The sequence below is a fragment of the Erithacus rubecula genome, assembly GCF_903797595.1.
Source record: "Erithacus rubecula genome assembly, chromosome: 3".
Classification (NCBI taxonomy): Eukaryota; Metazoa; Chordata; class Aves; order Passeriformes; family Muscicapidae; genus Erithacus; species Erithacus rubecula.
Genome location: NC_136689.1, coordinates 115,296,768 through 115,320,095, shown reverse-complemented (window position 1 = coordinate 115,320,095; position 23,328 = coordinate 115,296,768). Strand labels below are relative to the sequence as shown.

General features: G+C 39.2%; 1 protein-coding gene across 5 annotated transcripts in view; it reads right to left on the bottom strand.

The window, feature by feature from the left end:
• Window positions 1–22,835, bottom strand: part of LOC306799823 (uncharacterized protein C8orf34 homolog) — a gene marked incomplete at its 3' end in the record, with an annotated part of 149,479 nt that extends 126,644 nt beyond the window's left edge. For 2 of the 5 annotated variants that reach the window (XM_079301341.1, XM_079301342.1), the window contains exon 1: window positions 22,276–22,828. In XM_079301341.1, the coding sequence (XP_079157467.1) occupies window positions 22,276–22,344 (69 nt within the window). In that variant the 5' untranslated portion in view covers window positions 22,345–22,828. Of the gene's footprint in view, window positions 1–22,275 lie in introns of all 5 variants that reach the window. The other 3 variants (XM_079301343.1, XM_079301339.1, XM_079301340.1) reach the window with 3 other exon arrangements.
• Window positions 22,836–23,328: the final 493 nt, after the last annotated feature.

Below are 23,328 nucleotides of genomic sequence, written 5' to 3'. Positions count from 1 at the left end.
CAGTAGTTACCTAGCATTGTCATCAGCTGGGAAAAGATATTTCAGAGCAAGTATACCAAATAGCAGCAAACATGAACTGTACACAGGATTAATCAGGCACAGCAAGTTCTCTTTGTCCACAAAAAGGAGAAAATCTGCCAAATCTCATGTCTTGTGAAAACAAGCTTCTGTGATGTCATTTTTGATACTTATCCATAGAAATTAAAAACCCTGGGTGTCTTTGGTTCTGAACTGTTACTCCACAGGGAGAAATTAAGCTACTTACCAATCTTAGAATTGTTGAAGCTATGGAGTGTAACGTCATCTAGACTGGCTCTTATCAAGGTAGAAGAAACCCTCTGATATACATCTTACAAGAAAAATTCAGAAATTTGAGTAATTCTTATTTTAGTTGCTTGGCAACACTAACAGCAAATCTTTATCCTTTCCCCTGCAAAAATGCAAAATTAGTGACAATGGAAAGCTGTAATCTACTGCTTGTAATGGACCACAATAGCTGTAGTAATTCCACTGCAGAAAACTCTATTACCAAAGGAAAAGTACCAATCTGTTACATCTGACTTGTAATTTAAATAATTTTTTTAAATAATGGTTTGAAAATTATTTTTGCATTAAATACATTGCAATCTTAATATAGTATTGAAAAAGATAATAAAGAAAAATGAGAAATTTTAGAAGGCCTACATATCAATGTAAGACAAATGTTACTTGATTGTTGCCATAACTGACTTGCTTGTAGCAGGAAGAAATGGTCTTCAAGTAACAGAACTGCATGTAATAAAATAAAACTGTTAACAGGATTCCTTACCTCTTCTGAGATGCAGCAAAAATAGATCTAAAAATCAAGGTGTTGTGAAAATAGATCCTATTAAAAAGGACCACTTTTTATATCTACTGTTATATTGATAAGTCCTGAGTGATATAGAGAATATAGTTTATTCTCTGCATTGTCCCAGAGAATAATCAGTCCTAGTCTGAGACAGCAGTTAGAAAATTTTAAAGAATGTAGATAGAGGCTACTTTTGTCTGGAATAATGAATGTGCTGTACCAACCCTGTACACCTAAAGTAAAAAAAAAGAAAAAAAATATATAACATTGTTGAAATTCTCATAAACTTAAGAGTGAGAAGTTCAGAAAAAAACCAAAACTAATTATTTGTGTAATAAGCCTCAAACTAACTTGCCTCAAGCACTCTCATAAATGTCATTAAAAGTAAATGCAACTTAAAATGAACACAAAGGCAACTCAAGTTACAAAATATGCCATTTAGGAAGACAAAGCTCTTTATTACAAGTACTCCACTGCAAACGGGGAGAAAAGAAACTCTTAGGAACTTGCTTCTCAAGCTGCTTCAAGCAAGGTTTGGAAGCAGTCTCCAATTTACCACTTTCCATGGAGTCTCTGGACAAGGTGCAAAGAAAACCTCTCGTCTAATAACAATAGCTTCAGACATACTATCAGTATAAATTCATATTTACATGCTGAAGGGGTTATCTTCTCTTCCATATCCTTCTGCCTCACACACTGTCAGATATCCCAGAAATAGGAGCACAGCTCCAGGACTGCCTTTGCTCTTCTACCAGTTTCTGCCACCCAGTTCATCAAGGGACACAATTCCATCTGCTCAGCTCTCAACCTGTGCTCTTCAAGCTCACAATTCCTCTGAGACTTTTGTCATCCCCAGCAAATTGGCAATTACATGGAAATATGTTAGCTGCCTGCATTCAGTTTCTTGGCTATGCCATGAGGTGGAAGGGTTGGAGGGGCAAGAAAAACAAAAATAAAGCCATACCCAAGCCACACCAAAAAATAGAAAAAAAAAAAAAGCACAAAGCTTTACACCAACATTGACTGTACATAGTGAGCACTCTCCTCATTTTTTAAGTAAAAACACACACTTCTCTAGAAATGAAACAATATTACAAATTAGGGATGTCAACTAAAGGGTATTCTCATTCTAGCACCATTCTCTAGCAAAACTTTGACTTCTGATTAAATGATCAACAGCTTATTTGATGATGTCATCTGTTGCTCAGGTGACATCCTAACAGACAGTAGGAATAACATACTACATAGCACTCTAAATACATTTTCACACATTTGAAATGTCTTTTAAAAAAAGATGACAAAAGTGAATGTATTAAATTAGAAAAACTGAAGCATACAAGGTACAAAAATAAAATTCCTTTTTGGTTAGCAGCAGTCTGATCTGACTCACAATGTGCTAAGTAGGCAAGGTTTCACAAGAAAAAGAAAAGGGAAAAGACCAACTAGTCTCACTGACGACGCCTCTGCATTAACAGCAGAACAAATATGGCACAAGATCATTGAAAATGAGATTCATTTCTTCATCAGGTAGGTTCCAACTCTTCATAAAAACAGAAATGCAAGACACCTAAAGACAAGTCTCTTGAAAATATTAATTATACTTTTCACACTTCTAGCTAAATTTCTAGGTTTTGTACAATCCGAATAAGGTAAGTCTGTTGTCCTCTGCACAACGTGCCTTATAAGAGCAAATAAAAAGCCAGGGAGATTGAGTCTTCATGCTGCCAAGTGAATTGCTCACTACCCATAATCTCCCTCCCATCTTCTTTCCACTGCTACATCTTCTTTTCACTCTATATCCTTCTGTCTTTTCCACCAGTGGACTCCACACAGTCCCTTCCTCCCAGCTGTGTAACAAGTGAAGAAGCTGTTCAGAAGTCAGCAATTATGAATTCCCTGTGCACCCTCGAGACACACTGGAGCACAGAAAAGGGGCCAAAGGAAACTTCCGTGGATAATACAGACTAGAGCACTCAGATGAATACATCAGTTTCTGCTGCTTCCCAATTATATTGTCCCAAATTAGACTCTGCCTTGATTGAAGGCAGAAGAACAGTGAGGGGATATAAGTTCTTTCAGTTAACTGCTTCAAGGATTTTACCTTGGAACTGTGCAAACCAGTTCTTTTCCCTTCATAATTTGTAAAGGTATATTCATATGCTCCTAAATTCACTAGGTTTATGGAACTGTTACTTAGACTGTTAAAAAAAAAAAAAACTTGTAAAAGTTCATTTGTGGATATTTCCAAGAGATTCATGCACGTGTAATGAGGCTGCAAAGGATCCTGAAAAAACATCAGGTCTAAAGTAGTGGTTTAATACACAAATTATTTACAAACAACATACAGAATTTTATAAATAATAAAGAATTATTTAGATCTTTCACTATTGTGCGATCCTGAGGTTTCCTAGCAGTTATTCAATGAAGGCTCAATTTTAATTTCCTTGCAACTGTCCATGCATTTAATACAAATGAAACAGTCTTCACAGTCTATTAATCATAGGCCCAATTACAAGAAAGTCCTAATTAGCCCTGTCTAAATGTACCTATTGGGTTATTATGTTAATTAAGAGACATTCTATCTTGCCCTGTAATTGGCAATGGTAACTACACAACAATCACATTTTAACTGTACAGACTTTTATAGACTATGGCACACAGCTTGCACAGATTCTGGTTGTGTTATGCTCTTTTTTTATGGATTAATTAGAAGTTCAAATATAATTAAATGCAGCAAGTCTTCACAGTGATGTTAGCAGTGACACTGTCAATAAAGAAGTCATGAGGGGCTAGATGTCTCTTAGCTGACCAGCCAGAGTCCACCTAGGATAAGAATTGCTCTCCTGGCTCCACTGACTCATGGACTACAGTGAAGCTTGGAAACTTAGACAGACACCTAAATTTAGACTTGCCAACCCCTTCATACAGGCTGTAACCAAACAAAGAAGATATATAATTGAGGGAAAACTTGCAGAAGGGCAGTAGGTTTAAGAAATCTGTTAATGACTGACACTTTTTTGTTAGAATTCCATTCTGATTACTGTAGTAACAAAGCAAGGAAACAAACATAATTTTTTCAAGTATATTTTAACACTATTCTTACTGCCTACATTTTGAGAGAAGAAATGAGATTAGCAGAAATGAGCAGAAATGATTGCTTAAATGAATATTTCTAACAAAAAAATAATTATTTTTTATGGAAATAAAAAAAAATAGCAGCATCCTTCTTCAGAAAATAGCCAGACTTTAAATATTCTTGAGCAACTTTTAATAAAAAGTAGTAAAATCACATTATGAACTATGAATGACATGGAGTTCAACATATTTTACATTCACTAAATGATCATCACATCTCCCATAATTTACTCAATCCTACACAAATTTCCACATAAATAAAATTCATGTGCCTGTACCATATTATTTGTTTCAAACTAACCATGGTAGAATAACAGTTGAGAACAAATAGTAGTCCTACTCAATTTGCTCATGAAAATATTCAGACTTTTATCTGGAATTGACTAAAAAATTTCAATCAACACATTCTTTTTTCAAAGCCCCACTGATGCCATTTCAGACAGCTGTGCATTTAAATTTAATATCACACAACTGTAGTACACAGCATGGGAACACAACCCACAGAGAAATTACTGTGGACATAGAAGTAAATTGAAAGTGCAAAGCTGATATGGTGGCTCTGATGTTTTGGTGCAAACAAAATTCCCCTAAATTGGGAAATCTAAGGTATGGGACTAGTGGCACAGGTAACATTTCATAGAACAAGAATAACAGGAGGAAGTTTGAAAACAAACATCATTGAATAGCTGTCTTTCTTAAGTGTTCATCTACTAAATATCTGTACCAATTCAATAAGAAAAGTCCAATTTTGGGGGCTATGTTACTAAGGGGGACTTTGGAGAGCAGAATGGAAACAGCAGACTCATTCCACTATAAACCCTTTGCAGATATTATCAGTTTTCTGACTTGGATGAACTGGCTCTGTCTGAAGTAATTCCAACTCACACATGTAATACTTGATAAAACATGCATCATCGATCTTATTTAGGAATAGAAGGGGTCTGGTGGAAAATTTCAAAGTTACACTGAGTAAGTTCATGACACTTTATCAAACTCTACCACACACATTGTAACATGCAATATCTATCTGAATCTCTTGTGGTATCTTTGCACTTATTTATCCTTTGAGGGTTTTTTCTCTCCTAATCTCAGTATTTCAAATATCATTGTCCCAAATCTATTTTACCTCTCCTGAGTTCACAAAATAGCTTTAAACACCTTCAATCTGTGGCTTTAATGTAATGTTTCCATTCTCCCATTCAAGCATTCCAAGAATGCTGTCAAGAGAGAAGTCACTGCTACTAGGTTACTCTAAAACATTAAATAATTTTCAGTAGAAGAAGAAAAGGTTAAAGACATGCTCACAGTGATGCCAATCATGGCACAGTTATCACACTTCCTCCTACAGTTTAGTTTTCAAACCACAAAGATTTCCTACGATAGCTTATATTTCATTCTGCAATCATGTATCTCTGCATGACAATCTCACACTTGTGGAATTATGTCTACCATATCATTATCTGAACTCAGCAAGGATTTATCAAATGAGGGCCGTTCATGTTACTGCAGAAACACTGTAAGGTTTCCCCAAAGCACAATTCAGAAGCCTTCTTCAGTTTCCATCCACCCTATCAACCACCAAAATTCTGCCCTCAGGCATGCACTTCACAGTTCAGCCAAGGAAAATGAAAACTGCTGGTTTTCTGAAAGGTCTGTAGATTTACATCAAAAGAAATACTCATAGATAAAGAGCAGGAAAGACTCTTACAACCTGGACTTAAATTACAGCCATAAAACAACACTGACTGCACATCACTGCCTTACCTAAAGGCTAACTCAATAGGCTCGAGCTGATCTTTCTCTGATCAGCTGAAGTCATCTTATTTCAATTTCAAGGTCTAAGTTGAAATCACTTGTTCCACCATGTGCAATGACTCATTACTGCAACTGTTAAAAAAAAAAAATTCTCATTTCCAATTTCAGCTTCACTGACTTAGCTTTAACCTGTCTGACACAATTTTTTTTGAGGAAGAGTAATGCTAGAAACTAAGGTAGCAGGTATTTTTGTGGCTACCTCTGGTAGGCTGACCCCAACCAGCAGCTAAGCACATACCAGCCACTTATTCATTCCCACCCTTAGTGGGATAAGGAAAAAAATGAAAAGAGTAAAACCAAGAAAAATTAATGGCTTAAGATAAAGACAGCTTAATAACCACAGGAAGGAGAAAAGAAAAAAGACAAAATCAAAGAACAAGTGATATCAAGGCAATCACTCAGCATATCCCACTGCCTTGTCAGTCTGCAAGCAACAGTCATTTCAGAAAACTTACTCCCCAGGTTTAATTGCTGAGCATGACAGCATATGGTAAGGAATATCTCTTTGCCCAGGTTGGGTCAGCTGTTCCTGCTGTGTCCCCTCCCAGCCTGTCCCCACCCCTGGACTGTTTGCAGGTGGACAGAGAGAACAGAGAAAGCCTTGAGCCTGTACAATCACTGCTAAGCAACAGCCAAAAGACTGGTGTACCAACCCTGTTCCAGTCACAAATCTGAAATCCACCAACATACAGGCTTGCTGTGAAGAAAATCCCGTTCCTGTCAGTGCCAGGACAGTACCACTACAGAAAGGGTTATTAAGGGTTTATGAGTGGTGATCAGGCCAAACATGAAAAAACACTTGGTATATTAAGGAATTGACTCAGCAAAACCCTCATGCTTAGATATTCTTTATGCCTGAGAAGTAAATAATTACAAAGCCATGAGCATGCTTAAAATGCCTTGATGAACTAGATCACTGGTCTGTGACTGTAGAATTACAAACACTTCCTTTCTTCTTTCTGGAAGCCCACCAAAAAAAAAAGTAAATGAATGTTTTGAAGACTGATGGAAATCCTTTCAATTGCATCCCATGGAAAACTTTGATAACACACATTTTTAAAATGTGTGCAGCAACCACTACACTTCCCAGGTGGTTTTCTTTCTACTGACAAACACTCCCCTGACCCACCCAGTAACTTTGCATTATTACACCATTAGATATAGCAAAATTATTCAGATAAATGTGAGATGATGTTTTAAACCATTCTACTGCCCAATGTGTATAGCCAAAGTTATTAAATATTCTGTGTAACTTCTATGCATTAAAATTATTATAAAAATTGCTTTCATTTTTTTTTTTAATCTTGACCAAGAATTTTTAAGTATTCACATGGAATTTCAAAGAATAACCACCAATTATAGTGACACAAAATGGAGAATGTGAGTTACCAGAGTCCAGGATGGGGAAGTTTTAACACAGATTTAATTACCTTGACTTTAGCTGCCTACATAAATTAACCCTAAGTTTGATCCAGTAATGTTCACTAAACAAATGTCAAAGAAGTTAACACCTGCTCCCTGATTGTTAGAATTTACTTAAATCCTGTCATTTGGAAATGTTCCTTTTGTACAGCAACTAAACAAGTATGAGCAATATGCAGCATAATTACAAGTTTTATTCATACACTTTGAATAGATTAATATCTATTCAGATACACATCTTAATTTCCTGTTATTTACCTATGAGAGATTGACTTGGTCTCATAAGACTTCATACCAATGTTGTAATCAGCTTTTTAAATAAATCTAAATGTTTAATATGCAACAATACAACAGAGATTTCTGAATGGAAAGGTCAGAATTTATTGCCATGGAAAAATCTGGAAATTAATTTTCACCACAACAAAATACAAAGAGGTTTTTTATATTTGGAGAATTTATATACTGCAATTGTGCCCAGAGTCTTTAAATAATATTAACAAGTGTTTTTTATACAGCACTTTAAGAAAACAAAGAAGTTATTTCACATGTAAGAAGTTCCTTGATTGATTTAAATCTACTTGTATCCTATTCCTGCCCCCACAGGAAAGGTCACACTGACTTGACTGTCAGAGGTAACACAAGATGTGCAGTATCTTGTCAGGATAACCACCATTGCAGACTCTCTGCAAGCTCTCAAATGTTTTGAGAACACTTAGTCATGTTCACTTTGGCTCAACACAACTTATACTCAGTGATTCTTAGACTGCAACTGGAAAATCTTTTTACTACTACAAGCAACACTTTTATATTGTTTCAACCTGTGTCCACTTAATTATAGATGAAGCGTTTGCTTAATTAACACACTTGAACTTTGCTATTTGAAAAAACAAAAAAAAAAAAAGCAAAATCCACAATGAAGTTGAAATGAAAGAATTGGTCTCTTTAAATGCAAAAACACAAGACTTCTGCCATGCAGAAGCCATCAGGCCACAGATATAAAAAACAACTTGATTATAAATGCATGAATTAATAATATTCTAGTAAATATCTAAATAACCGTGTTAATTAATAAAAAAATTATTCACTAATTTGTTTTTATAATCCAGAGATCTTCCACCATTTTGTGTACTATTACGATAGTGACAACTATTTCATTTCTAAAAAGATATCAGTGTACCTGAATCTATCTTCAGCCCCAGTCAGGAAGACAATTTAATAATTCCAGTTCAGTTAGAAGCAAAACCCACCTCTGATAGCTTCCATATGGATTTTTATCATTTCATCAGTTAAGCCAAAATTACCTCTATGACTTTCCTCATCAGCAACCAAGATGACAAAGAAAATGCTTTAAAGAAGATTTTTTGCAAATTTCATGCAGATTTCTAACATTCTCTGCCTTCATGGATTATCTCTACTTCAAGTCAAGTTAAAATAGGTATTTCTGCTACTTAAGGTGAAGAAACTTCTGAGAATGATGATCCAATCATAATCAGACTAAAAAAATATTTTAAAATTGAAGATTAGAAACACATAGGGAAAAAGACATGCAGGTGTCCACTTTGACCTAAACAGTGCAGTAGGCTGGAATTATACAGGTTTAGAATGCAATATGTGAAGAATCAGGTAGGAGAGACACAGCAGCAAAATTACAAAGGAAAGAAAATATTAACACTGAGTGCAGAGGTACCCATGTGCTACACGTCTCCAGCCACTTTCCAGGGTTCCCAAACTGCTTCCCATTGGCACTACCAGGTTCATTGCTCTGCCTCAGCCCTGAGCAGGTAGTCACTGCTGTCTCCATCTAACCTGTAATCTGGGGAAGCACTCCCAAGCTCCCATCTGGGATTCTCCCAGAAATCAGTCCCTTCAGGGTCTGACAGGCACACAAAGCTGAGGTCTGAGCCCAGGAGATGACACCACCTGCTGAAGATGAACACCACGCTGCCCAGCTGGCTGCTTCTATGACAGAAAACCTGTGCTTGCAAAGCAGGCACCAAGATTACCCTGCTGAAAATGCATGGTCCAACATCCTCTCCACAGATTTACTTGTTCATCTCATTTACTGGCTGTATGGTGCCTTGGAATAAGACTCAAAACTCACCAGGTAGGTCTCCTTTGCAACATGTCCAGACAATTTCTGTCACAATAGGGCACCTTTTCCTCACTACAGCCAGAAGATGAAAATGCAATATGAAGATAATAGATATTTGTGGCAGACAATTGATTTGACAACATATAGGAAGGATAATATTTTACATTCTGCTTCAACATCTTGAAATCAACCCTGAAAAAAAGACACAACCATATTCCCCAGAAGCCATGGAAAGACATAAAATGTCAGATATAATTCAGTAGTCATATGCAGAACAGCACAGATAACTAAACAGTATTTAGTTTTGTTCATTTAAGAAATACGATATTTTATTTTAATCCTGCAGTATGTAATGCCAAAAACGGCCTGTGTATCAGGACAGTACCTGTGCCTAGACACAACTACAACATCTTGTGTGCAACTGTTACTTGAATGTTCTTTTATCTCTTTGTGACTCTTTGACTAGAGTCACAAACCAACAAGCTTTAACCAGTGCATTTAGATGTCATAAATCAAAGAGAGAGATCTGATCACCATCATAAGAGACAAAAACCTCTCACTCTACTTCCCTACTTTCCACAATTGTATTGCCTATTGCAAAGCACCATGAAGAAGAACACATCACCATGCAACTTCTGCACAGAAAGAGTCACTGGAAAAACTTCTTTCAGGCAAGACACTTCCTCCTTAGAGGAAGGATGTTCTGTAACTATGCTCAGAAAAAAACTCTTCAGCAAAAGACAACTGATGAGCAGAAGTGAACATACAGTTGAACTGTATGAGGAAGAATACCAAACTTCCTTGACCACATACAGTAGATATATCATGGATTACATCCAGGCTCATGTTTAACAGAAGAGAGGTTTAATGCCATTATTTGTTTCCTTAGAACTAACCTGCATGTCCAAGTCCTTAAAAAAGCCCCACCTAAGGAAATAATGTGAAAGAACTCAGAGTAGCTCTAAAGAGCAGTTGAAAATGGAGAACTGTGGAGAACTAAGCTGCAAAAAAAGGCTCTGAAATGAGACAATGTTGGACACCACTATTTCTCCTCTGAGGCCAAGTGCATTGGTTGCACAGGCTTAAGGCTGACACTTTTATCATGCCCATAAATAAAGTAGGTCTGAGATAATGGGGACAGCTAAATAAATAGTAGCTTACATAAGCTGGATACACTTTCCACTCTAAGTTATAGATTAGCTAAGTTACACATATGACAGCAATATTACAGTAATTTTAAAATAATACAAAGTGCAGTTATGAAATAAGAAAAAAAAAATATCAGTCTCTGTGTACTAAAAATATAAACTAATGAATATATTTTTCCTGAATGAAAAGGTAGCAGAAAAAATTATTTTAAAGACATAAAATAATATGAGTACTATTAATAATATCATATGGATGAACTTACTAAAGTCAGTTTCTAGCCCAAGCAAGGTAACTTTAATGCATATGCAGAAGTGGTATGTTTCCTGAAAGTGCCATTTGCACTTTGACTATCTCCTCCATACAAACTGTCACTATGGATTTAGTTACCATGTCCTTACTAGCCTATCAGGGACACGACCTGCAACATCCAGGAACTGTCCTCTGGCTCAGGTTTTCAAACAAAGGACTAAAGGTCTATATTTTACAAGAAAGCTAAAGCCCTATGTGGATATTTAAAGAGGTACTGCTGTACTTACAATTGGAGACTTTCTATGGGTAGCAACAGTAATTCTTAAGGACAGATAATTGAATTATACCTAGAACTGAAGTTAGGCCCTTCATTTCTCATCAGACACTTCTACCATCAAAACTGCAATGGCTTAGGCAACTCAAAATCACTTTTTTTCTAGAAGCTGAAATCGGGGTGATTTTAGATGATGATAGGGTTTTGGAGCTGTAGAGTTATTTTTAATAACAGCCAAAGCATTATTAATCTGATTTTCTAATTCTTTTTTATTTAGAAAACAGTGTCTGTGAGTCACTGGTGTACATTTTTTGTTTCTGAGACTGCAAAGAAACTTTCCAACCCTGACAGCAATTGCCCAATTAAAGCTTCTTGATGATTTGATTGCTCTTTATTTAACATTATACTAAATCTGCCTGGTTATGAGTGAAGACCTTCCTCTTGTAAATCAGGGTCTCACCAACTGCAGCAGGGCTCCCTGTGGGAATACAGAGTGCTTACATGGGCTGCACTGCAGCCCTGAGACTTGTCAGTGCTCTGAATTACCACACTAAGCAGCAGAAAAAGAGGGCGAAATCAATTTTTTCTTGATTGTATGGCACCAATTAATGGGATTAATAGCACAACCAGGCACTGAGGTAGCACGAAGAAAGAAGAGAAAGCAGAAAGCCCAGAATGAGCTCAGAGCCCTGCTGTGAAAACTCCTAAACCATGTGAAGACCACAGGAGCCAGAGGGGTTTGCAGGCTCTATGCAGACAAACGAGACAAAGGAAGGGGAAACACAAGCACAAAGTAATACATGATAATACAGCAGGACAGCATCAACAGAAGCAGGAAATGTAGCCAGATAATTAACTATCACTTTTAGTATCCTAACTACTATATATTTTATTTCCTCTCCTTGCTAGTTAACTTTTTATTCAATGTTTAGGTAAATGATAAGTGGATCTTCATGCTGGCCAACTTTATTTTTCTAACCTTTTTTTCCATTATCACAGGGAAACATAGAATAAAATACATTCTCTGAAGTTTCTTTTTCTCCCCTGCTGTCTTTTTTTTTTTTCAGGTATTCCTCCTTCAGGGAATAAGAAATCAACATTAAATCTGTTACTCTAGTAATTTAGCCTTCTTTTTGTGTTTATCCCTCTGCATTTTTCCTTGCTGGTAAGTCTACATCCAGCCTTTGTCTCCAAATAGCTTCACTGTCTTATATTAGATACAGGCATTACTATCTAATGGCATTATTCTGGACCATGACACACTTAGGAGGAGCTCTAAAACACCTTTTTTAATTTTTTAACTGGGGTTTCTACATCATGCAAAATTATGTCCTCAGCACAATTATGGGTGGTGGCTCATATGGTACACCAGAGGAATTTCTGCATATGCAAACCTTGGTCTTCTCCTCAGCTTGCATTTCCCTGCCTTCTCTGCTTTGTCCTCATTACACAGGAAGGACAAGACTCTTCAGAATCCTTAGGAGGATGAACACCCAGGTTGCACTGGGTGTATGGATCGTGTCCTACCCAACTGCAATGGTTATGTGCAATAAACACAATGTGTCTGAACAGGAACACAACACCTGCTGCATTTATATGGGATCTCTGTCCAGCATACACAGGATTCTCAGGCCTGTCCCAATGTTTCAGAATGTCTGTATGCATTTCATAGAGCATGCATCTCATTTCAGTCTGAGAATTCCCAGTATATCCAGTCATAGAAATTATCCCATCTCTCTTTTCTTCTCCTTCAAATGAAATAATATCCTTAATTACACAAAAGCCCCCAGTCCCATCTCTACAAAACTATCAGAGTCTGCATCATAAATTCTTTCTCTTCCTAACTGGCCTAAGCATAATTGCTTCCACAGGTTCTCTTCAAAGGTCACCTATGGCTAAAACCACCCTCCCATTTCAGTTCTATGAACCATCTCTCATATCTCCAGAAGAGTCTGCTTCCACTTATTTAGGCTTCTGGGATGAATTCTGTTATCAACAACACCGAGCAGCCTTTTCTGCACTAGTGCACCAAAAGGAACATGGAACTTACAATCATTCAGAATTCCTTTCTTTGATATAGATACCTGACCAGAGGAATATTTCACAATCATCCATTTACCTCTCCACTCATACAAATGTCAGTGGAGGCACAATGCCTGTCAAATTGGAGAGTGTAGCTTCTTCTTAATGAAGTTCATGGCACAGGAGCCAGAGTTAATAGTGGTGCTAAGGACACCTTTAACTCTCTGGCAAATCCATGCCTAAGTAACACATTAAAGATCAAGCACTAGACATATGAATCAGACACTGCAAAACATACATACTCTTTACATAATAAGTTATATTTTCTTGCATTTTCCCTTTCTCAGTCTTTGGGTGTACTCTTAGCAACTAGCACTAGAACCTTTCTTTAAAAAAAAGAAAGTACAGATTCCAGTTGACATTTGACAGTAGAGACTATTATAAAAATAAAATAAAAAAGAAAGAACATGCTGGTAATGTAGCATTAATCTTTTTCATCCCACCCCCTCCCATTTCCTATTCTTTCTCACTCTCACACTCAGCATATTCATATGGTCTGTTTCCTCTTAATTTGTTCCGCCGTCCTCCCTAATTATTCAATTCCCTCATCTGCTCCTTCACAGAATCAACTGGGCTCCATGACATTTCCCCAGCCTATGGGGAACTGCACCTTTAAAAGACAAAACCCATATGAAGCTAACAAGCACACAAGCTTTGCACATCTCCTATGCCCACCTAGTAGCTTTCTACCAGAGAAAACCAGTTGTCCTTCCCTCCCTCCACCTTCAGGCCACCTACATTTTCTCTCCCAAGTTCCTCATCAGACTATATGGTGACCCACTGAGCTCAGCCCACTGAACAATTTTCACTTCTTTGTAGGCTTCATTTTATTCTACTTCATATTCCCAAACTAGGTAAATGCAAAATGACACAACCACCAGCAGGAAAGTGCAACCAGAAATGAAGATGAACAGGACCTGCAGCAACTGGCTATTAAATCAGCCTCACAGCCCATAATCCTGAATACTAAACCACGAGAATGTCTGGAGTAAAACAAACTATATGAGGAGGAAAGATTCAATTAAAAAGGCTCCAACACAGTTGAAAGATCCAAACTCTCATGATTCCTGCCCCAGAAGGCAGCTCCTACAAAAGCCAATAAAAGAGCTATTGTACAGTAAGTGTATTGTACCACATACTAAAGAGAAATATGGCTTATGAATAGAGTGATTTCATTTATTGAATATTGCAGAGAGCTGGAAAATGAGGAAGGAAATCGGATGTTTCACATATATACACAATTAAAAATTTCCACTCTCTGTATGAACAGAAATTTTGTGAGAGGTGGGTACTGTAAAATTGCCTTCTATCTATCATGGGTAATGCACATGTATTCTTCATTTTGTATGTGCATTTCTCATAACTATAACACATTTCCTCATAGTGCTACATATGCTATATATATATATATATATATATATATGCCAAAATTTGAGTGGCTTCACTGGAAACTCCATGTTTAAGGTAAAGACAATACTTGAATTTTATGTGAATAAGGGAAGAAAACTGCCCAAATCAACAGAAGAGCAAAACCAGAGTGGCATCATAACTACAGCCAGAAAATTCTGCCTGAATATTTATAGATGGAATAAGGATTCAGTGAAACCGAATAGACAAAGGAGAATTGACACAGCACAGCATACGGGACCTGACATAAAAGTTAAGGCCATCAAAAATGTGTCTGCTGCAAGCTTTCTTTTTCAAGGATATTTCTTTTTCAAGGATATCTATACACTAAGAGCAGATTTGGATGTTGGGTTGTCTTGGCAAAGGCATAGCTGTGCATTTCAAGTGATCATGCCCTTTACCTGTGTCCTAGGGTAAAAATCTGTAATACTTGCTTCTCCTATCAGCTGTGTGCTACTTTTCATCACCTTTAGTAATGTGTGAGACAGCCCACTGCCTTAGTCAGGAGGCCAAGGGTTTCCTAACAATTGTATTTGAAAATGTTCTTGCTTTCACTATTTTTTAACCACATCTTATGGTTTAGGCAGAGAAGATTCTTAACATAGAACCTATCCTTCTGTCATACTTCACAGCTCGTATTGACATTTGTTAGGAGAAAAAACATGCATCTGTGAAAGGGGAGTAATACCCAATACAGGAAATAACACTTCATTTTTGTCTGAGTAATTACAGACACTAAAGTGTTTGGGTAGTGTTTGTTCTAAAAGTTCACGAACATAAAAGTGCTTCCAGCCACCTCTTGTAGTCCAGAGGTAAAAAAAAAAAAAAAAGTACCTCTATCCCTCCTCACTCATACAAAAGCACATATGCTTTACCAGAAAAACAAAATATCAACAGATTAAAAAAAAATTTTAAAAAACACTGTATGAAAAAATTCCAAATAATCATTAGACAATTGAAAAATGAGAAATCAGTCCCCACTTCTTTATTTGCATAAAGAGGACAAATGGAAATATGCAAGTGAGAATAAAAGACACAGGGAGGAAAAAAAAAAAAAGAATATTTATTAAACAGTCAATAAGAGTCAAATTGTAAAAGAACACGATGCCAAAATACTCTCAAATACTATGCTTCTAACTCGATTTAAATATTATGTTTCTAGCTTCCATATACTAAGTAACACTTTTAAAATAAGGAACCCTAATAACAGGTGTCTATCTAGCTATAAGAAACCCACCTGCTCCAGAATAGTAAAATAGCCCATCGTGTGGCAGAAATGTTGGTTAAGGTACTAGCTGCTCCCTTCCCTCCCAGAAGCTCCTAAAAAACCAGAAGGCTGAGATTGCTGACTCTGGAGTATGGATAGTATCTAACCCATGTGGAAAAGTATAGATAACTAACACCAAAAAACATGTCAGAAAAAATGACAGGCTGAATTAAATTTTACTTTATATTTGCCACTCAACATTGATCTACTGTACCAAAAAGACTGTATTGATCAAAAGAAACAAAACAATTAAAGACCTTACTTCAACACTGTTAACATCATCTGAAACTTTGAAGATATTTCATAACGTCATAAAACACAAAGAAATAAGACCAGTAGTAATGGCTTATTTTGATCCAGAGCAATTAATTATTAGACAGATTGCCAGAAAAATTTCAATATCATATCTGTTAGCTTTATACCTTACCATGAGCAGCCAGACTTTGCTGGTACATGATGGTGACAGCAACTCAACTGAGAACTGCTTCTCATTTTCCCAGGTATTTTTTGATGCAAGATAGTTATGTATTCTGCTCCCCCTCTCAAGAAACAAGGTAATTGCAATTTTGAGAGTTTTAAAACATTAACAGCTAATGTAACAAAAGGATTTTATTATGATACTTTCACCGTATCATTCTTCCAATTTAACTACCACTTGGATTTCTATTTATTTCTGTGTTTGTTGCCAAATAATTTTTTTAAAAGCAATTAAGAGAGCCCACTTTTCCATATCAAGCAAGTAATACTTTTGTCATTATGGAAACAAGGTTTATGTGATTATTATTTATGTTCTGGGCCACCCAAGTGCAGACCTGTATCTACAATCTCTCTCACTGTCTCTTTCCAATATGCTTTTAAAGTCTTCAACTAACTTCAGACAAATTCCCAGAGGAGTAAACATCACAAAAATGCAACTCCTTTTAAATGCTGAGAGATTAACTAGTCAGGTAGCAAGATGCTGTAATTTTCCTCATTCAGGAACATTTTTTTTCTTTATCTTAGATTACACAGGAGAGTAGAATTATGACTGCCTCAACCACACGGAAATTTCTGACATTTGCATCTTGCTGGTCACCACAAGGGCCAAGTAATAAGCATAAAGCCACTGGTTATGGAACTGTTTGTTAATGGAAAAGGGTGTGTCTGTCGTCTTAATTAGGGTCTTTCACTTGCTCTCCCTTAGATAAAGTTATCTTTAAGGCAACTATGAAATGATGAATTCTCCAAAATGCAAAGGACATCTCTAAACCATTTTAGGTCTTTTACTTCAGTGCACGCTAAGGCTACAATAACGCCATACTATAACAGGCACCAACAAAAATAAAAATTAGAACTTAAATGTGATTCCCTACCCCCTACTGTTTAAGACTGCAGCATTTCTAGATCACTTTTGGTTTCCATACACCCTTTGAAAAACAGTTAATACTGGCTTCCCTGCAACAGGGACTGCCAGGCTGAAACAATGTCACTGGGTAATCGGTTAGTGCCTAAAATGATCCTTGTGATGTCTAAGTACAGAAAAGCTCAGTCTTTCAAAGGCTCCACCTAGCTCCATGAAATCAAATGCTTCACTAAATACATTTGTACAATCCATAATACAGACACTTTCATGCTAGCAACAGAACCTAACCCATTAAGTATCATACCAAAATACTAAAAAAAAATTCTTTGAGGGCATCTCTATAATTCAAATTGCAGATATTACAGCTTAAAACATAATTTTAGACTGTGAGAAATTATGAACTGGCTAATTAGACACTGACAGTGGCTACCTTTGTGTATTTAAGAACCAAGGATAAGCATTGCTTCAGAGGACAGTCCAAAACTCAAAAATTCAACCCCAAACTTTGACTTAAGTCAGTCATAAGATGCACTATAGAGTGTTCATCACCAAGTAGGCTAAGGTTTAAGTGAAAGTGTATTTATCTAAACAATGTTTTTAATAAATAAAAGTGTTTATTTAAACAATGAACACCACAGCATAATATACACCAACAATGCTATTTCATTTAGGGAAAGAAAAACCATCACAGATTTTAAAAAGTTTCCCATTGTATTTGCTTCAGTAATTATGTCTGCCAAACAAAAAAAAAAGCAGCTAAGGGTTGTATTATGAAGCCTTTATGTTGTTTGAAATAAAAATTACAGTTCTATCCCCACATTACTTGCAGTACAAAAATCTTACGTAACCAGGGGTTTGGTATATTTACTTTGAGAAGCGTTATTTTGGCTTTTTATAACTCAAAGAAATTACAGTTCTTGGGTTTGCATAACAACAACGTACCTGCTGGATGCTTTTTTAGCTGCAGTTCTAGAAATAAAAAAATTCCAAAACACTAAATTTATCTCAGAGCTCTAGAAGATTTATTGCAATCTGTTCTCAAGTGTGCTGATCCAGCTTTCAAATTCACAGAAACTGTCAGGTTGCCCAAATGAGAGCACAACTGGATGCTAAAGAGATACAGTTGTATAGAAGACTAGATGTATGGATACAGACAGCAGGTTTATTCATTGAGATTATTAGCACACAAAAAGAACTTGTTGGATTGGATGCTTGAAATGCAAAGTGGGTCAATACTTCACTCAGACAGAAATGAGTGGGTGCTGATTCTGAATACGCCATCCTAGGCAATTTTAGGCACATAGCTCCTGTTCATATTTTAGAAAGATGGAGGAAAAAAACAACAGTGAAGCTTCATCACAGAAATAATTCATATTTAGAATTCTCGTTACATTTCAAGTTAATGTGAAAAAAAAAAAAATCAGATAGTGCCATGGTACGTGTTACCACAAAAATCCCAGAAAAGAGGCATTTCTAAAAGGGCATTCCTCAAATCTAAACTTGTTGTCTAACCACAGTATTCTTAGATACCAACAATCTCTTATAGAAAGATGTCTAAGCTTTCAAAAGCAAAAGAAAAAATAATAAAAACTCACAACACACAAAAACCACAGAGAACAGGATAAGAATGCTCATGAAACCTGACAGAATGTAAGGGGTTAACTTAAGATCTCAGTGTCTGCACTAACAACACCTGCATGCCCTAGGGCATTTAGCAGCTGAGTTATAGATTCACAGGGATCTTACCTGCAAAAATCTTGGGCACCTGAAAGATGAAATAGCAGAGAAGTAACAGTTTTGAAAAGCCATGTCTTGGGGACCTACATCCAGAAGGGAAAATGAGGCTGCAGTATCAAAGTTACTTTGCAACCTGTCTTAAATCTCAAAATTGACACAGTTTCAGATGTACACAGTAATTCCCGCCCACCTTCCTTCCCACCTCTAACCCGTAAGCAAGAATTCACTTTGTAATGTTCAGAATCAAGTCAATCTGTGCTGAGTAACCATTCATAGCCAAGTGGATAGAGCTTCCTACTATATGTCAACAGATAGTGGTAGTCAGTAGAAGACCAATGCCTGCTGAGTCAGCTTAAGCTCATTAATTCTTTCTCCAGGAGGTTACTCCTCACATTTCTTTACAGAGAAGGAAACAACTTTCTAACCAAGGCAGAGCCTAAGGTCTTCCTGCATCTCACGTGTCAGCACTTCTCTTGAACACTTCTCTTTCACACAAATTAGGAAGATAAATTCAAGTGTCAAATCACACAAAACTTCAGCAAAGATGCTCTTAAGTAGGTACTGCTGGTTAGTGAAGTACAAAAATCCCTAAGCACTGTAACAGAAGGCCACAAATACAGGACAGAATGGGGAAAACAGACACAACCAGGGTAACTGCAAGCAACTGGAACACAATGACCTACTAGCAAGAGCAACCACTGCTCTTAACTGCAATGCACAGGAATTGTACCTCACCTTCAGTACCCGGCCAGCGGTTCCACCCATCAGCATTCTGTGCCTCTGTAATTGTCTCAAATCAATGGTGTAAAGCGCACCCATCACAGATTATTCATTATGCAAGTTTGAAATACAATCTGTTTATGCGTCACTATCCCTGCCTTCATCTCAGAAAGCACACAGGTCCTCTCTCCATGTCCTTCTTTCCTGTGACTGCCCTCAGCTACCCAGTATTAGTCCATGCATTCCTTAAAACATACACTTGAAGCATATATTGAGCAATTACAGTCACAAACTGCTCAGCAAATAACACTGGAGAAAACTGAATCCAAGTCCACTCTGTTCTGAGCTGGTACTAGAAAATTAGTACTCCCAAAAAAAAAAAAAAATATATATATATATATATATGTCTGTCATCCATAACAAGAGATGCTTAATTAGCATCCAAACCAGAAGTGGTATAAGAAAATGCTAGCTGTTCCTGGATAAAAGACAAAGCACAGGTCTCCTTTTGCAATGTGTCAGAACTTTTATACACCTGAAAAACCGATGTGTTAGTGACTATATCTGGCTGTGGACACATGGTATTCTTGAAACACCACAAAGTACATTGAATAGGAATACTAGTATAGAGTACAAGATTCATCCTTGCACAGTCTTTGATCAATTCCCATCAACTTCAAATACCTGTCTACATTTTTCTGTGGACTACAAGATTAAGCATAGTTTGCAGATCTTCAATAAACTGTTAAGAACAAAAAGCCTGTTAAAAAAATTGAATATGTAAGTATATTTTAAATGGCCAATCAGGAAGTAGCTGAGATAAGAATTATGATCTTCTTCCTCCCCGTGTAACTGATAAAAGGTACTGTAAGCAGCTTCAGGAATGCTATACCCATAGATCTTAAAACCAGTCACTAGTATTCAGGTGTAAGTAGATTTCACACCAAAAAGTCTTCCTGGTTTGCAGGAGTGCACTGAGAACCTGTAGACAGCCTGCACAGCTGTGTAAAGAGCCTTAAACAGAACCTATCACGATGAAATTCCTACATTAGTGATTAGTGAAATACATGGTGATACATGAAATGCAGAAACAAATACTACTCTTAATCTTTCTCTCCACGATTGATAACTAAAACATCCTACAAGAATTCAAAGAGGAACAACCATATATATCTTATACTATGGAGAAACTAGGTTAAAACACAGTGACTCAGAACAGAGATGTCAAGTGGTTTGCTTGAATTTTAATGTTTAAATCAATGGGTTAAGGAAATTTAGAAGAAAATGAGAGCTGTCAAGGGCCTAAATCTTGAACAACCCCAAAGCGCTGAATTCCCACTGAAATAAACAAGAGTCTGTTATGTACCTAGACCTGGCAACAACAGCTGATTGAACAGAATTTTATTCAGTAATTGAACCACACAAATGTTTTCATTTTTATGAATTCCTTAACTAGAAAAATCACCTGCTGCTCCCTAGTACCCAGCTACTGTTCCATCAAATGGGTCTTCATTTATTGCAAAATGAAGATATCTAACACCACTAGCACTGAACTAGCAGTCTATTTCAACAGCCTATGCACACAAAAATATAAAACCAGATCATTCATGAAAAATTTTCTAACAAAATTTGACCTTTACTTATGGCGGAGGAAGGGGGGGTAGCAAAATACACACTGAAAATGAGGCATCCACTGTGCCAGAATAAAAAAGATTTCATACATACTAAGCTTGATTGAGATCAAGTTAAATACTGAAAAAGGCAGAGTTGTGCCTTGTGAAAGTACTGCCAGAGTGCAGTGCATAATATATGTGCATTTAGATATTTTAAATTGCATGAGAAACAAGATGACAAAATGGTAATAATCACGATTGCTCTAGTACCCTTTCAAATTCTAAGTATTCACAGCTTATGTACTAAAACAGTAAAATATGCACATCTCTGCATCTACAAATCCCTGCAACTGCATCGTTGTAAGAAAACGGGAAAATATAGCAAAAAACCGGTGTGTGACTGCAGAAAAAAAAAATTCAGAAAGCACTATCGACACGGACTTTTCGCAGGACAGAGTTCTTCCCGAGTGCACGGTGCAGAGGGTGTGTTTCCCGGCGGGAGGCACCTGTCCCTCCCGGCTGGCCGGGCACGGAGGGGCAGCGCGCCGGGCTCGTCCGCGGGCCGTGCAGCGCTCGGTGCGCGGTGATCGGTGCCCGGTGACCGGTGCCCGCCGCTCGGTGCCCGGTGATCGGTGCCCGGTGACCGGTGCCCGCCGCTCGGTGCCAGCGCTGCCGCCCTGGACAGGGGGTCTGGAAGCGCCGCCTCCCTCGCGGCGCGCGGCGGGTGCGCCTCGGCCCGCGGCTCCGCGCGGCCGGACGGCGGGGCCGCGCCGCTGTCCCGCGGCCGCCGGGGCCAGGCGGCAGCGCCGCGGGGGCGGCCCCGGGGACTCGGGCCGCGGGCACCTGTTTGACCACCCGCGCGGGATCGTGCCGCGGCCGTGGCGGGGCAAAGAAGCGGGGCACATCCTCGGGACAGCCGGGAAGGGAGTGCTGCGCGGAGCTCCGGAGCTCGGAGGGGCGTGGAGGAGGGACACGAGGGCACACGCGTGGTGCGGGGCGGCAGGACAGGGCGAGGGGTGCCTCGAACTCATCCTCGCCCTGCGTTCACCTGGGCTGCGCGGGGGGCCGCGGCCACCGCGGGGACACCCCCGCCCTCAGCGCTGCCCGCCGCGCAGGAGCCGGCCGGCAAGAGCGCACCTTACCTCGAAAAGGGGACCGATCTTATTCTTCTCCAGGTAGGCTTGGATCCTGGTCTGCTGGTGAGACGCCATGAAGAGCTCCGGGGGCGGGGGCTTGAGCTCGTCTCCCCCGGCGGCGGCTGCAGTCCCTCCGGTGCTGGCGGCTCACTCCCCCGCCGCACAAGGGCTGCCACAGCGGGAGAGGGCGGAGGCGCTGCCGAAGTCCCCGGGACGGAGCGAACTCAGGTAACTGGGGGCGCGGGAGGGAGCCGGGCGCCAGTCGCCCGCTCAGCCGGGCGCGGGGCTGGCTGCCCTTAGGGAGCAGCGGGCGGGCGCTGCCTGGAGCGGAGCATGGTGCAGGGAGGAGAGGAGCTGCAAAGGCGGCAGCTCCGCGCTGCGTGCGTCTGTCAGTCCGTCTCTGTCTGTGTTTCTGTGCCAGGCAGCGCCTTGGTGACGGGAGCGGCCGCGGCTGCCGCCCTCGCCACAGCGCCGCTGCCGAGGCCGATAGCCGCGGGCTCCTGTCAGCTCCGCGGCCGCCGGCGCCCGTTGACGCCCGGGCTCGGCGCACAAAAGGCGGGAGCGGGGGAAGGGGGAGGAGAGCGGGCGGGAGGCGGGGGCTGCTCTCCTCCGCCGCTCCCCTGGCCGCCCGGGGACGGGCTTGCCCCCGGCAGAGCCGCGGCCCCTTTTCCCCGCCTGGCTCCGGCGCCCCGGGCGGGGTGAGCGCCGCGGGCCGCCCCGCGTCAGGCACCTGAGCGGACGCAAAACTTCAGCCGGGGGAAGGTCGCGGGGGAGTGGAACGAGTCGCGCTGCCAGCGGGAAAGGGGGATGCGAGAACTACAGCTTTTCCTTAATTTCTGCTTAAATTATCTTTAAATCTTAAAATGCTGCCTTTCTTATGATGCCAATGAAATAGCCAATTAGTGCAACGAAGATCTTAATGGAATAATTGGAGTAGCTATGCAGGTGCATCCTGGCCGCAGGTTGTGTTGAATTCCAGCAAGCAGCCAAGGGCGCTCGCCCAAAACGCCAAGGAGCAAATAAGAAATGTTCAGCTGGCTTCAGAGAATAGTGAGTTAC